At 38.2% G+C, this 15,746-nt stretch overlaps 1 protein-coding gene across 1 annotated transcript; it reads right to left on the minus strand.

The window, feature by feature from the left end:
- Positions 1 to 964: 964 nt before the first annotated feature.
- LOC101484963 (prolyl endopeptidase) lies at positions 965 to 15,266 on the minus strand. The gene is made up of 15 exons (XM_004548932.3): positions 14,969 to 15,266; positions 12,165 to 12,239; positions 11,923 to 12,056; positions 11,683 to 11,813; positions 11,359 to 11,568; positions 11,139 to 11,260; positions 10,578 to 10,683; positions 9,403 to 9,594; positions 7,488 to 7,685; positions 6,990 to 7,093; positions 5,760 to 5,896; positions 3,803 to 3,897; positions 3,561 to 3,692; positions 2,731 to 2,887; positions 965 to 1,546 (listed from the first exon to the last, which is right to left on the minus strand). The coding sequence occupies exons 1-15, from the start codon at positions 15,008 to 15,010 to the stop codon at positions 1,252 to 1,254; spliced, it is 2,130 nt and encodes a 709-aa protein (XP_004548989.2). The 5' UTR covers positions 15,011 to 15,266; the 3' UTR covers positions 965 to 1,251.
- Between the last annotated feature and the right edge of the window lie 480 nt (positions 15,267 to 15,746).

The raw sequence follows: 15,746 nt of genomic DNA on the forward strand, positions 1-15,746 counted from the left end.
TCCCACTGAGCCGAGATTAAACTCTGAGTGACCGAACAGACAACTTCGCTCACTCTCTGTGGTTAGCTGCCGGAGAGCTTCCATCTCTCTTTATGACAGTTTAAACACCCATATGTCTCACTACCCGCCGAGACTCGCATAAGTGCACTTTCAGTCAGTCTGCAGTTCTCTGTTGCCACTCACTGTCTCCGTCTATCATCGCTCTCCATCTCTCAACTTTTGTGCAAATACTTTAAAGGCTTCCACACATTTCTAGCACCTCCCTCTCCCCTTACAAGTTCATTACCATTTGTCCTCATGCTTGTGTATTGGTTTGTTTGTTTTTTTACTGTGTTTAGAGATCCATCATGCCCATCTTTATTCACCAGCAATTTGATCCAATCTCCAGCCAGAGTAATCAGCATAAAAATAAATAAATAAATAAATAAATAAGTGATTTAGTGGATTTCATCTTGCTAGTTGTTTTTTCAATTTTTAATTCTACAAATCCTATCAAAAAAGCGGCTTAATGCACTGATACCCGACCAAGAGGCGTTAGAAGGGGTTGAAGTGAGCTTTTGCAGTCCCATACTGCTACTTGGTGGTAGATGAAAGAACTACACCATAAAGTAATAACTACTGAAAAGTGACAAAAAGCAACCCTTTAGATCAGGGGTGACTGAGAACAAAAGATGTGGGGCCTTTTAATTGTATTTTCTCAAGTTTTACAGCTTTTCCTACTGATGAAGACATTCCCACAGCTGTTCATATGCCACAGTGACACTTTTGCTATGATTTTGGTAACAGTACTTCTGTTGTTTTGGTAAAAAAAAAAAAATTCCAATAATTGTAAAACATTATTTTTACACTATTGCACTTTTATTATAAAGTTATAGACTTTTGAGCTGCTCTTTCATTATGACTTACATGTCATTTCTCATTAGGTCTATTGTAGAAGACAATAAGATTTGACAGACACCATGGATTATAATGCAGTAAAGGTTTTATTGAAAATGCTTCCATCCAATTCAAGTCATTCACAAAGTTACAGTGTATGTTTAAAAAAGTCTGTGGACTTAATTTCTAAAATTTATTTCTTACACTTCTCTAATTCATTGCTTTAGTTGTAGCAGGACTTTGTTTAAACAGATGCATTCTTATTTTTATTCGAGAGTATGCATACCAAAGTATAAAAGTAGAAATGATTCATCCCTAAGAAAAGCCTCGACTGCTGAATATATGTTTTACTTCCCTTTTACTGTCATGTTCTCATCATTCCCTCCATTTAAGGCCTAGTGTCTCGGCGATAAAGGACATGATGTGCGTGTCCTCCAAGATGGCCTTGGCAGTAGGTTTCCCTGCACCGTGCCCACTACGGGTGTCCACCCTGACCATCAGAGGCTGACGCTGCACAGAGCTGCTGCCAACCCCATACTGCAAGGTAGCACAGAACTTCAGTGTGTGCAAAGGTACCACACGGTCGTCATGATCTGCTGTCAGAAGCAGGACAGCAGGGTAAGGAGGGCCTGAGTAAGGTAGGTGCGGCAAATTATGGAGAGGAGAATACCTGGAGAGAGGATGACAAAGATCAAAAGGAAGGAAAACGTGAGGGGAGTCTCTTAACAGAGAGAACAAAGATCATAAGAGATATTTGAAAACTTTCATTTGCTATTCAGTTGTTCGGCTGTGATCTTTCAGGTTATGCGGGCAAGTGCAGCACTGCGACTCGACTTTCAGATTACTGAAAACAAGACCTGACGTGAATTCACAACAACATGCAGAGATTCTTCAGTCGTGAGTCAGAATAAGGAACACACAAAAAGGGAGCTATCAGACAATCCATCTGTTGATTAACAAAAAACATCAAAAGCTTTATCAAAACAAAAATCCATCATTAAAACAAAAGTCTCCCTTAAAAAGCTTTTTTGGTGATAGACAAGAGAAAAAAAAAATCATGGAAAGCAAAAGTGCCATTTGGATGAGAACATGCAGTGAATCTCACTCAACCAACTTTACTGAAACCTGGTTCAAATTCAGACAACGCAGCTCGATGTTACCATTTACTGCCGTTTTGACACTTATACTCATATTTGTAATTCTAAAAATATTTAAACTAATCAAAGGAACAGTAATGATCACAATTATAGAAAGTGATACTTTAAACTTTGGTACATTTTACTTGGTTAGGTTGAGAGTTATCTATATACTTATTTTAATCTGTGTACCTGACTTTTCTTACTCTAACTTGCTCTGTATTGTGATATACAGTTTATTTCTGTTAATTTAAGGCTTTGCTGTGGACATGTGCTGTGGTTTTCAAAGTCTGTGTGGTCAAGAACAGTGTTAAGGTTTATCAGGCAGTAGGTCACCAAGACTTTTAGTGTCACGTTGCATTTAAAGACTTCAAAAGACATCAAAAGTCTTGCTGTAGCCATTTGAAGCATGGAAACGAAACAAAAACCATCATCGTCTCTGTATTCTGACATGTAATAATAATAATATGTACAAGTACACCTCACTTTCAGAAAAAAACTACTTTGGCACATTATATTAAGATGTCACTCAGCTTAAGTATTACATACTCAGAAGTAAGTTCTCCCAACCGACCGTAGATTTATTTATTTTTTGCTAGTTTTTAAATAATGCGATCAGTCATCGCAGTGGAGACATAAGTATGCGCGCGTACATACATATAAAACACCATCATGGATGTGTACTTTAGCTGTTTGTTCAGTGTGTGTTTTTCCATACTTGATGAGCCACTTGAACTGCTCCGGATCGTCAGAACAGCCGTAATCAGTTGTCCAAGCGTGGCCGATGGTGAATTTGTGGAATTTCAGCATATCCATAACGCCCACTTCAGCTACAACACAGCCAAACAGGTCTGGACGTTGAATCATGCATGCCGCTGTGTGTAGACCCAGAATTAGTACTGCACATTCTGTTTGCTTACAAACACACATGCATCTCAATTACTTCACACTGTAGGACACAGTCACTTCTAAATGGCTATTTACACACCAGGGAAGCAGGCATTAGTCGGGTTTGTGCGATGCCATATGGCAGCCAGCCTTTGGTAAATGATGTGACTAAGCACTGTCTAATGTGGTGTTTAATAGCGAAATTAATTGAAGCTAAGCAGCTAACTACTGTTAGATGAACTTGACATTAGCAATTATGACAAAGAAGTACTATAAAAGAACACGAAGCACTGATGTGGATGCAGCTGAGGCCAATATCATAGTGTTTTTGCCCCCCCCCCCCCTTTTTTTGTGGCATTAGTAATAAATGTGAAAACATGAACCTGTACTGGACTGTTACGGGTCTCATGGGTTAAATCACAGAGAAGAGGGAGCTCATCTGGTAAATTGGGGAGGAAGTAGAGGTACAGTTCCATTGGCTAATTTCAGCTATAAAAATAACGAGCAAGGTTCACACAGCTTCCCAATCTGAACGTGCAGGCAGTGGACTGTTGCATAATGGTTTCCCAGGTATACTTTTAAAACTCCCTCTGGCCTTTTCAGCAGCTATCCCACTAAAAAACATAAAGCACAGACACACACAGTTGATCCTGTACTTACCCACTAGCAGCCCTCCATTAGAGGCTCCATTGATAGCAATGAGGCTTGCTTTAGTGTACTTCTCCTGGATCAGGTACTGTGCTGCACACTGGAAGTCATCAAAGCAGTTCTGCTTGTTCGCCAAACTGCCAGCTACAAACAATACACAGCAGAAGTAGTCGTGTCAATTCCGTAAAAAACAACAACAAAAAACCCACACAATTACTTGCTTACATACTACTTATGTCCATGTCTTTTTGTACCTTTGTGCCAGGTGAGGCCATACTCGCCACCCCCTCTGATGTTAGCCACTGCTAGCACGCCTCCGAGGTGTTTCACAAAGAGCAGAGAGGCAACACTGACCACATACGAGAGAGAATAAAGACAGAAATGTTATAAGAGCACATTGTACTTAAAGAATACTGACTAGAAGTCTATAGGAAAAGCATTTAAAGATAAAGGTAGCGTTGGTCCCATCCCTGCCCCTGAAGAGCCAATCAACCCTCGAACTAGAAAATAATAAATAGACTGTATTGTTGCACTGCTGAATACACAACAGTTTCAATTATATGATGAGAAACATATCTCCCTATCGTAGTAAGTTCATTGTCCTTGCTAACTATATGCATAATATGCATTAGTATGCCATTAGTTCACTGTTCTGGTGACACTGATCGTGTCAGCACTCCAGATTGACTCTTTCATGAAGTTGTAAAGGATTATACAAAGTTACATGACAAGGACAAGTTTTTTAAGCTTCTTTTTGGAGATTTTTGATTATTCCTATTATATTTAATTAGTCATGCTGTTTTTATATCACTGACATTCAAGTTAGCACCGTTTCCCCATTCATTTAGAAAGTGGTGTCAAAATACTGCTAAAAAAACCAACACTTTCTTCTAGAAAGGCCTTCACAAAATCACAAGCTTATGCCACGTAACAAGCATGGTATTTAGAAAACAAAATGCAGAAGTAGTGTTATTGGCAGTATGACACTTAAGTTCACAATGCGGTTTATTTAGATGTGACTGGCTTTACAACAGTACACATATCTAAGCAGTTTCTTTTTCATTAGCACTGAATACACAGAGCGTTTCTCAAGAAATACTAATGCATACATCCACACCCAGTCACTTACAGAGAATCCAACCTCATCAGTACTCTTTCCTCCAGAGATGAATCCAACCAGGTGTAATAAAAGCTCACTGATGGATGTAATATAGTCATAAAAATAAAAAAAATACAACCTCTTCAAATTCTAAGGTTTTCCTTATCAGGACATAATAAAATCATCTGGCCCTTAGGTTATAAAATTAGGTAAATGAACAACAACAAATGATATTACACCCTGCCATTATTTATCTAACAAAAGGTAAGGCCAAAATGCACATACAAAGACTTTCAAAATCACCTTTGGATGATTGATCTGTGTCTTCTAAGCAATCTCTGCTTTTCCATTCTCTTTCTAATTCTAATATCATGAGCCTTAATACATAATTGGCTAACTGAGGCCTTGCCGAGTCTGAAATTTAACTATGGAATTTTTATTGCAATTTCTCTGAACAATGTATGGCACGACCCTTCTGACCTCAAGAGCACCAGCAAATCTACATGAAGAAACCTGACTGAAATGCTGTGCCTGTATAGCCTCATATGCTAGGACCTTTTCGGAGTTGTGCGTAAATGAAATTCCTCAAACCTCAACGAACTGAAACAATGTTGTAAAGAAGAATGAGGCAAAATTCCTCCACAATGATGTGAGACACTGATAAACACTGATAAAGTCCTACAGAAAGGTTAGACTTCAAGTTGTTCCTGGTAAAAGTTGTTGTGCAAACTACTGAATCATAAAGCTTTCCACATAAAATTTCTGTATTTTGGCTTAATTTTTGTTAAATAGCAAATGACAAGACAGAATAATAGAAATCATGTCCAGATGGGCAAAAACCTTGAACTGAGAGGGTGTCTTGTCTTCTTATTAATTTAAAATTTCCAGCTTACAAAAAAGTTGAATTTTCACTGTTAAATTATGAATGAATGAATCAGGGTTCATTCAGTTTAAGAGCACTGGAATTATTTAGCAGGACCATCATTATGGGTTACTGTATTTAACCTTGTTTTTCCACTATTATAGTACCTACCATCATTGATCACACTGTTCTGAAGTACTAGGAAAAGTACATTAAAAGAAGACAGCTTTGACAGCAGAGTCATACTTACTTAAAGTATGGTTGTATGGAGTTCTCAAAGCCTCCATATCCATAAAGTAAAACAGGATTACTCTCATCTTTCTGAATGGCCTTAGCATGTACTAAGAACATAGGGATCTTGGTTCCATCTTTACTTGGATAGAACACCTGGTACGTAGAGAAAAATGCATTATTTGATCTGACATGTGTCAACCAACGGCTTCTTTTCTTTTTGATATATTATTTGTGACTTCCTCAACCATGGTGAACAGAATTCTGCTAATTCTGCATCGTGTGTATTCAAACAGTAGATGTGACAATTCATAACAACTATGCCTCAAAATGACAAATGTTTAGAAATCAATACAAATAAAGTAATGGGGACGTTTAGGCCTCAGAGACCCTAAATATGCAGACACGCTTCTTTAATACAACACCAAAGAGTACATCCATGTACTGTCACATGTAAAATGAGTGTGATATATATTAGCTCTGAAATGCCTATATTGAGTCCATGATCCACTGACGTGTTGAAATGCTTTGTATTCTGTAAGGAAATGCTTTTAAATTCCACTCTCCCAGCTCCTGCTGTATATTAGTCAACATAGGTGACTTATAGTCAATAGAACAAGTCTTATAGTACACTGTGACTATAAAACTTTGAGTAAGAAACTTAATTTTTCAAGGGTTTCTAGACTCCTGCTATGCTGGGATTCTTCTTCGCAGGCCTAAAGACTCTTTTTTTTTTTTTTTTTTTTAGCTGCAGTCATTTTCTGTAGTCATTCAGCCCCCGTCCTTATTTAGTCCATCAATGGTTTCTTTTTTTTTTCTAAACTTTTCACACTCCTCTAAGTTGAATGTACATTTCCTGTGTGAAGTTTCCCATTTCTGCTTTTTTTGTTGTCTCTTATTACATTTTACAGATAAGGTGCCAGAGTCAGTTCTTTGGTTCTTGTGTTGGCCATCTAGCACCGATTGCAAACTTAAAGGCTTTTATTTGTCTGGGCAATTCACAATTTACCACTGTCAGTAAGTCATTAACTTGTATTTGCATATCTCAAAAGAAGCATTAAAATAGCTCTTTGTATAAAATGATAAAGCGTGGGGTCATGTAAATAGCATGAAATAAAAGCTAGATCCCAAAGTCAAATTTCTAAAGCAGCAACATCATGACTCTGAATATTAAAAGTACTGTTAAAATACATAACATTACAGTATGTTCTACTGAAATTAAGCAGATGACCAGAAAGAGTGATATTACCTGTCTGGTCTCAATGTCTTCATTTTTGATACCCTTTACCTCCACCTCTCTGAAGACTTTGGGTTCTGGGTTTGGCTCACTCAGGTCACAGTGGTAAATGATACCTGGATACAGCAGAAATCAAAGTTAGACTTCCAGTGTGACTGGTTGCATTTAAATAGTTAAATATATGGTCATGTTATTAAGAAATTCTGATTATATCATGCAAATTAATTCCATTTCAAAAGACATGATCTGCAACTTTAGTAAAATAGGCTAATTATACGAGTATTTTATGTTGCAATTAATCCTCTGTTGTAATAACAATAGCAAACAGCTGCACATCAGAAAGCATTTAATCTGTTAAATACGTGCCTTGGTCACATACAGTTACTTTATTGAGTTTTTGGAGAAGTAATTGCAATAATATTTGTATATTCTTTTTTGCATGGAATAAGAAGTGTATTTTATGTGGTTCATATTCATGGAAAAACTCAAGTATATAAAAACTGGAATTGCCTGGTGTAGTAAAGGAGGTAAACTTGTAGAAGAACTCAGAGTGTTTCTTCTTGCAGCTCACTCCGGCCACAGTGCCCACATCCAGTGGCAGGTCTCTGACAAGCCGGCCTGTAGACAACTCGTATACTTGCAGGATATCCTTCACATCATGGACATAGTTGACCAACAGATGGTGCTGGTTCACACAAGACACAAAGCCTGCAGGAAAATAAAGGAGGAAGTAATGCAAAATGTCTTGGGGGGGGGGGGGTTGTCAAAAACAATGTATCCAAGCGCGGCACTGTATTTCTGTCTTTGTTTTCCTTTCTACATCACACTATTTATACTTCCTCCTCCTGTCGATTCCTGACAATGATCTCAGCAATAAGGAGTAATCCCATGATTACTCAAGTATAAGGCATAAACACTTTTCAACATGAATATATAAAATAGTTTTTCAGTTAAGTTTTGTAATTAATGCATAACTACATGTGCAAAGGGCAGAATAACTGCAGGAATAAACTATAAATCCATGTTCTGTCCCTAATAAAGTCCCAACAGCCTACAGATGTTAAGATAGCTGTGGTAGTATCTACGTACATTATATGCGATAACTACAGTTCCATGCACGGCATTTTGTCCTTTTCAAGACAAACTGTTAAATGTTGAAACGGTGACTTTATATTTAATCCTAGCGCTATTATATTATACAAAGTACAAGGATCACAATTAGGCTACATTTGGGAGTGTTTTGGTAATAACAAAACTGTGATGTTGGGCATGTAGTTAAACTGGAATGCTACAGAGACCACAACGATTTATCAGCTTAGAAAATTACAGAGGAGAGCAGTCAGTTTTGTCTTGAACAGGTTGGTGAACCTGAGTGACTAGATACTATCAAATGAAACCATCAATCCTTTATGTGAATGGCATTTTTTGACACCATGGCAACAAGTGTGTGTTACTTTACCCAAGCAACACCAAGCAAAAAAAGCAATTTAAGAATATTTAAAGAAAAAAAAACAGAAACCAAGAAAAAAAAACCAATACCATTGCCAGTAATTACTTAGGAAATAACTTGCACTAGTAAAGAAAGTATTACTGGTTTCATTTAGTAACATTATTTAAAAAAAACCCTGAATAGTCAGTTTATGAAAATTTCATTGCTCTTAATAATACCTGAATTAGTTATAAAGTTTAACTCAATAGCTGCCAACAGTAACTGAAACATTATGTTGTTTAATACAACACTGTAAGCCCTTCATAAAATGTGATTTAAATTTCCTTTAACAATATAGAATTTACATTATTATTTTTATCAGTCCAGTATTGCCCAAGTTCAAATTTCAACTATGTTCCTCTTTTCTCTTTCTTTAACATGTGTAGTTTCCCAGTGTGCCAAGAGCTATACAGCTGTTTTTACCACAAGTAAAATGTTGTGACGTGTTGTTCGCACTTCTCAAAGGTAACATGGACATTTGTGTATGTTTCATTCATCTCCAAGTACAATTACGGTCATTCAAGTGACACGAACAAAGAAAAAAAAATTACAACACAAAGTGCTTATGGACCAAGTTTCACTTTTTGAGCAGAGTTCCCTCTGACAAAGGTTTTGAACCACAGACAGACATGCAAGTTCCCGATTGTTGTGGCTGGACCGTCATCGAAACATCAGGACAGAAATTCGGCTTAAAACTATTTTGCAAGATTTTAAGAGGTGAATTGTGGAAGTACAGTTCTATGAATAAACCCTTCACACATTTCTAAGGACTGTTTCAGATGCTGTCGTGCGTTTAGCAGCAAGTTTGCTTTTATTAACTCTCAGACACTGCATTGCAGATAGTTCTCCACAAAAGGAATGTACTAAGACTACATGCCACTACATAATTCATTCTCTATTACAGTATGTTTTAATGACATTTCCATTTTATCTCACCCAGGACATCTTTATCATGCTGTGGTATGAGGGTAGTCCAGTGCTGTCTGTCTGGTTTCTCGATGTCTATGTTGATGAGACAGTATCGAGGCGCATCCAAGTTGGAGCGGAAAGTAAACACAGTTCCCTCATTGGTAACATAAGAGTACTGAGCCTCAAAGTTGTCCACAAGTTTGACCCACGGCAGCAGACCTGCAGAAGTACATAAATAAAATGATATTTATCACTAGCAGTGAGTATTAGGAACTAGTATTAGCTTATAAACCCTCATTTGCAGTGGGTTGTAAAAAACAATAACAAGTTTTCATAGCAGGCTTGCAGTAGAAGGTTTCACAACTTTTGTGTGGGAGGATTTCTTTTCCTCAACTAAAAACAGGCCACATTTTGAATTTTGAAATCTCAACATTTACTTCACTAATGGTTGAGTCACAGGCATCAGTTCGTGTCTGCGTTGACACGTCTTAATGACAAAGCTGGCGTATTTTTCACAAAACTGCCCGGGCTACTTAGAAGCTATATATGTTGACACTGAGTCATGCTGCAGTCCATACTCCTACGCTGTGTCACTGCATCATTTCATGTCTGGCACTGATCACCACCTGCACTCATGTATATATCTTTCTACGTAGCACTCATAATTCTTATTCTCATGTATATATCTCATGTATATCTCATGCACATATCTTTCTTTCTACATAGCACTTTAATTCTTATTGTCTGCACTGAAGCACCGCAGCAATTTCCTAATGTTGTAAACCTCAACATCTGGCAATAAACCCATTCTGATTCTGATTCTGATTCATAAATACTTCTCATGAAAGATGATTTGTTCATTTGGGGTGAATTGTAAAGAACTGACAGTTCTTTATAATTCAAATCATTTTTAATGTTTTTTGCATGCTACATACAAGTCTGAAACTTTTCACAAACTTTTTCATGCCACTTAAGACACTATCCTCCAACAAAATAACTCCCAATTTGTGGCAATTCACAAATTAATACAGGCTAATGAGGTAAAGCTGGGAGGAAACTAACTACCATGAACCTGAATTTACCTGTCATGGCCAGATCAGCATTTTGCACTGTGATGCAATAAGAATACCAAATATATACCTGTGATCTTACATCTCCATAACACACATGAGTTATTGCGTTTATGAGTATTTAACACAGACCTTTTATGCCATCGGGGAGCTGCTTTAGGTCGCAGTACCACAGCTGGTTGACAGGCTCACAGCCTTCAGTGATCGACAAAACAGCATATCTGCCGTCATCTGATATCTGGGAAGAGGATTATTTTTTAAAGTCAACACAGGGAGGGGAAAGAGAATTTGAGAAGCAGCTGACATGAAAATGCCAATGTAGGCTTTGCCATAAAAGTATAATCTTTGCTCTTAGAATCCCCTAAAAAGACGCACTCATATAAAACAGAGATAGCTGGGTCTTTAATCGTTTTAAAATACCAAAATGGACAAAAGATGCTATAATCCAATGCAATTTGCAATATTAGGTTCATGTAGTTTGCAGAAAACTAATTTAATTTTGGTAGCAATCAAATTCTTCTCTTTTCTGACAAGAATGTCAACTCCTTAGAGTAAGCACTACAATGGTCTAATGGGTTTCTTCCTTTTAAAACAGGAACGAACCATTAGCAGACCCCAACTCAATAAGGGTAACACATCTGCTCGAGCATGCCCGGGTAGGGCACTAATGATTCAAGAAAGCTATAGACTTACGGTCACTGCACTGTGCCACTTGGGATGGTCAGGGAACTCTGCTACCAGAATGTCTTCTGACTGGTTGGTGCCAATAACATGGTAGTAGAGCTTCTGATTCATGTTGCTGGTGGTCTCAGTGCCTTCAGCGAAATACAAAGTAGTTAAATACTAAATACGTTTCAAACTAGATTAGTTAAATGTGTTGTTTCTGTTTATTTGCACAATATCTCCTCCTAACCATCAGTTTTTCCTTCCTGGCGTGGGTAACAGTTATAAAAGATGCCCTTTGCATCATGAGTCCAGGCCAAGCAGCTGAATTTAACCCTTTCCAGAACGTCAGGCAGTGGGCTGAGGTCATCGGCCTTCATGAAATGCACCGTTACCCAGTCTGAGCCACTGCTACTCAAACCATAAGCAAAAAATTCACACTCTTCTGACAGTCGCCCCACTAAATGGAGAAGGAGATGAAAGAGATTAGAAGTTAGCAGTGCAAATTTAGTATCATTCCATCTCTGTTGCCTGTATGTCTGTGATCGATAACAAGTTCTGCAATTTGGCTAACTTTTCAGTGCCACAGTTCCATCTTCAGAAAGCTTATTAGGATCAAAGAATACAGTTGCAGGTGCATCAAGAGAGTCCTGCATATACAGCACATCCTGGTTCTGAAGCCCTTTGTTGTGAAAGTAGAAATATCTGAAAAGGTGAGGTGAGGGAAAGCATTGTTGTGACTTAAGTCCTGCAATTCAAGCTTGTCGCTTTAAGTATAAATGCTAATAACCATTAATTAAAATTCAGCTATTACCTCTTCCCCCTTTTGTAAGGGCAACTGTACTTGGGATAATTATAGACCTCAGTCAGCCGCTGATGGTACTGTGCCCGGATGGCGCACTGCTCCAGGTATGGCATAGTGAGTTTATTCTGCTCTTCAACAAAGGCCTGCGTAACAAAAATGACATGACAAGGGATGAAATGCAGATGGTTTTTTTGGGTGAAGAACCAACAGTAGCATTCTTCAAAAATAAATAAATAAAAATCATCATGTACCATTGTTTCTGCACCATCAGGGTCTTCCAGCCATGCATAGGGATCACTGATTTTAGTTCCATGGTAATCATCCACCTGTTGCAAAGATGCACAGAGAAACTAAACATGAACAAACAGGAATAAGCCAGAACAAACATACAAACACATAAACAAAGAGCGCGTCTCATCTTTGGCATTCAAACCTGATTTTCTTGACAGAAAGGATTGTCTCATTTATACTTCCTTTGAAAAGCATTTTTCTCTGGAACTGCAGAGCATCATACTTCATAACTGTCAACTGTATCAGAAATTTTTGGCTCATCAACTTGATGCTTATCAGCACTGGAATTTGGATTACTACTCCAAGCACTTTTGATAGGCCGACCTTAATGCACCAGTGAGCAGACTGGAGTTACTGCAAGTTCTCTTAAACCACAAACACACACACATACGCATTTCCATAATGTGCCCATTTCCACTAATCCAAATAAAAATTAATGTTCCAGTAGTTTTCTGTCAATGAAAAACAACTATTAACGCTTCAAAGAAATAAGGCCCGTCACATTTTCCACTTCGACCTGAAAGCACAGCCCGTTGTCCACATCGCCTTTGACTTGTGGTGAAAAACTCATTTCAGTACCAGTTTATGGCACACATCAAGGACATTAGGTGGGGGGGGAAAAAACCCATTTCACCGTAGATTGGAATCATTTTATACAAATTTTCTATACAAATGTATATACTGAAATGCATTGTTAGTTATTTTTAGGCAGTTTTAATTTAACGTTACACAAGATACATGTGGCACACCAAGCTTTTAAAATAGTTTAGAGTATCATTGTGGTGGTATTATATATATTTCTTAACATCTACAGCAAACCCCTGGTCCAAATCTATGACAGGACATCGATACCAGGATACAAAACCACATTTTTCACTTCAGTCACAAGCCATCTCTTTTCTTGGCATCTCCCATTACACAACAGAGACATGTGGCATCAGATTGTTACATGGACTCTGTATGTGGGATGTACTCCCACTGACTGGCTCCTAAGAATTAAGAGGGAAATATGACCAAACTCTAAATGTGACATTGCAAAACAGCTCTTGTCCACAACCTACTCATATTTTATTTTAACAATACGAATTCACCACCAGTAGCCTGAGATCAACCAGTGTGAAATGTTTTACTTAGGATGGATGTTTCAAGTACAGCCATTTTTCACGTTCTCGAATGTCGTACTGTTAGTGCGAGACTCAAGTCTGGGAAAAATTTGCGTACAACAAAGAACTGGTTAATCCTCACCACATTAACATTTAGGCACCTTAGGCCCACTCTGCCCGTTTTTCTGTCTCTCCTTCTTTCAGCATGCCTTTCTTTCTATCTCTCTTTACTGAGTGTTGACTGAATGCAACCAAGCTAATGTCCTCCTGGAAAGACAGTCTGACTGGCTTTTTCACTACCTGCCTTCGTGCCTTCATGCCAGTTCAGATCGGGTGAAACACAGTAGTAAACCTACATCTCATAAACCTTAGAATGATCCCTGAGGCAGTGCGAGACATCCTAAGATTAGAGACAACCTTTACGTCGGCACAGGTATGGATCGGCTGGTCATTTTAAACATTTGTGGCTTATAGAATGGTAAATTTTCAAATAGTAGAGGGACCTGTCAGTTTTTATTTATACTCAAAAACCCACACGAAACAAATTTGCATCACATTCAGTTTAGCTTTGAACCATCAACGCATGCATGCATACATGTCTAGTCATGTATGCATGCATGCATGACTAGACATAGATGTCATAACTCACAATTCTAAAGAATAAACCTGAAACTTTTATAGTTGCAGTATTTTATTTATTTAGTCACAAGTAACTAAGCAATTTCCAAACATATTCAGCCACAGCGCTTCATCTAATTTTACTTGAGGCTGTCCGTTTTTGGCTACTGTCACCTCTGTTCATCTTTGCTAGTGCACCGTTCATCTGATAGATGTTATTTCATTTCGGACGTTTTCTTGCAACTGTACCAGGCCATGCATATCTCTTGGTGTTCTACCCCTGTACATACAGCCTATGTTCACTTGAGTTTAATGATTGAATGCCACTGCAAGTCAGCTGCATGCTCTGCAGGACGTACTTTGGCTTCACTTTTACTTTTAAGCACAATGAAGACATACTTCGGGCTGTAAATGCAGCTAGGGAAGCTGGGGACGTTTTGTGTGTCAAGAGAAGTAAACATTTGGTAGCGTTTGGCACGACCTTTCTTGTATTAAAGTATCATTAACTTAAATCGATATGGAATTATAATTGAGTGCAATGTGGCTTTAAAAGCAACGTTTGCATGATTCACTAAACATGCAACGCCACTTTGGTACTTGGAGCTAATATAATGGCCATCATGAACAAGAACTAGTTTGTATTTGCCTTTATTTATTTGGCAGGGAGCGTGTACAAAAAAATAATAATTCTCCTAAGAGATGTGCAGATTTAGCCGATAGCTAATTTCCACCCACGGCCCCAGGCACGTTTTTTTTTTTTCAATCACGTGGGCGTTACTTTACCTCCAATGCACCGGCTAATACGAGAAATGACAAATTAAAGCCACAGAATATTTCACTTTTCGGACTTTACACACAGTAAAGTTTTGTTTTTGCTTCCTCGAACATTGCCTTTCTGTCCCTCCGCGCATACGTGCATTTTCTCTTCCTGGTATCGCTTTTCCTGCTCGTGGGCTTACACCACAGCATTTCGTCGAATGAAAAACAGACCAAGAGAAAAAAGGAGAAAAAAAAAAAGCACGCCGCAGAACTTTGACACTGACCTTACTGTCGTCTCTTCGGGCTACCGGGTACTTAAACGCCATGGCGACGAGCTCGAGGGTGTCTGTCGTCTTTCTTCTGCGATGTTACTTGGGGCGCCTTTCTCTTCCTTTCTTTCTTTTTTAATCGTTTAACCGAATGCAGCCTCTCGAGTTAATCAATGGAGTTTTAAAGTGAAAGTGAAAGCATGACCCCCCTTCACCTATACCCTACTCTGGTTTGCGCAAAGGGCCTGATCTGCTTTTTGACGCAGGAAATGATGTGTCACACGGCATGTGGCAACACATGCACAGCTGTAGGCTACCGACGATCGCTGGCAAGTTGTACCAAACGTATTTGACTTGTTGCACGTCAACATGCGCAAAGGTATCCTAAGCAGAGAAAGGAACCTTTTCACAGAAATCTAGGGAAGACACGAATACAAATACAAATGAATAACTGTGATAAAAGCAGTGCTTCCTGCTATTTAGGATTCAAAAGTAATAATCACTAAACGCTCTATAAATGCATTTAATACAGTTAGGCTACTCTAATCATCTTCAATTTTTTTATATAATTAATTAATTAATATTTAGTTTAAATGTAGTTTAATTTAACAAAAAGCAGTAGAAATGTTGTCTACATGACCAAGTACCTAGATGACGTGTCCAGATTTGGGGTTTGTGTGCTTGTTGTTTTGTTTTTTTTGCAATCAGCAGCAAGTCAACAGGTTTGACATTTGACAAGATCAAGCCTGTTGTTGACATGTGACTCATATCAGTCATTGATGACTCCTCATTT

Source organism: Maylandia zebra, linkage group LG22, assembly GCF_041146795.1.
Source record: "Maylandia zebra isolate NMK-2024a linkage group LG22, Mzebra_GT3a, whole genome shotgun sequence".
In the NCBI taxonomy this organism is placed as follows: Eukaryota; Metazoa; Chordata; class Actinopteri; order Cichliformes; family Cichlidae; genus Maylandia; species Maylandia zebra.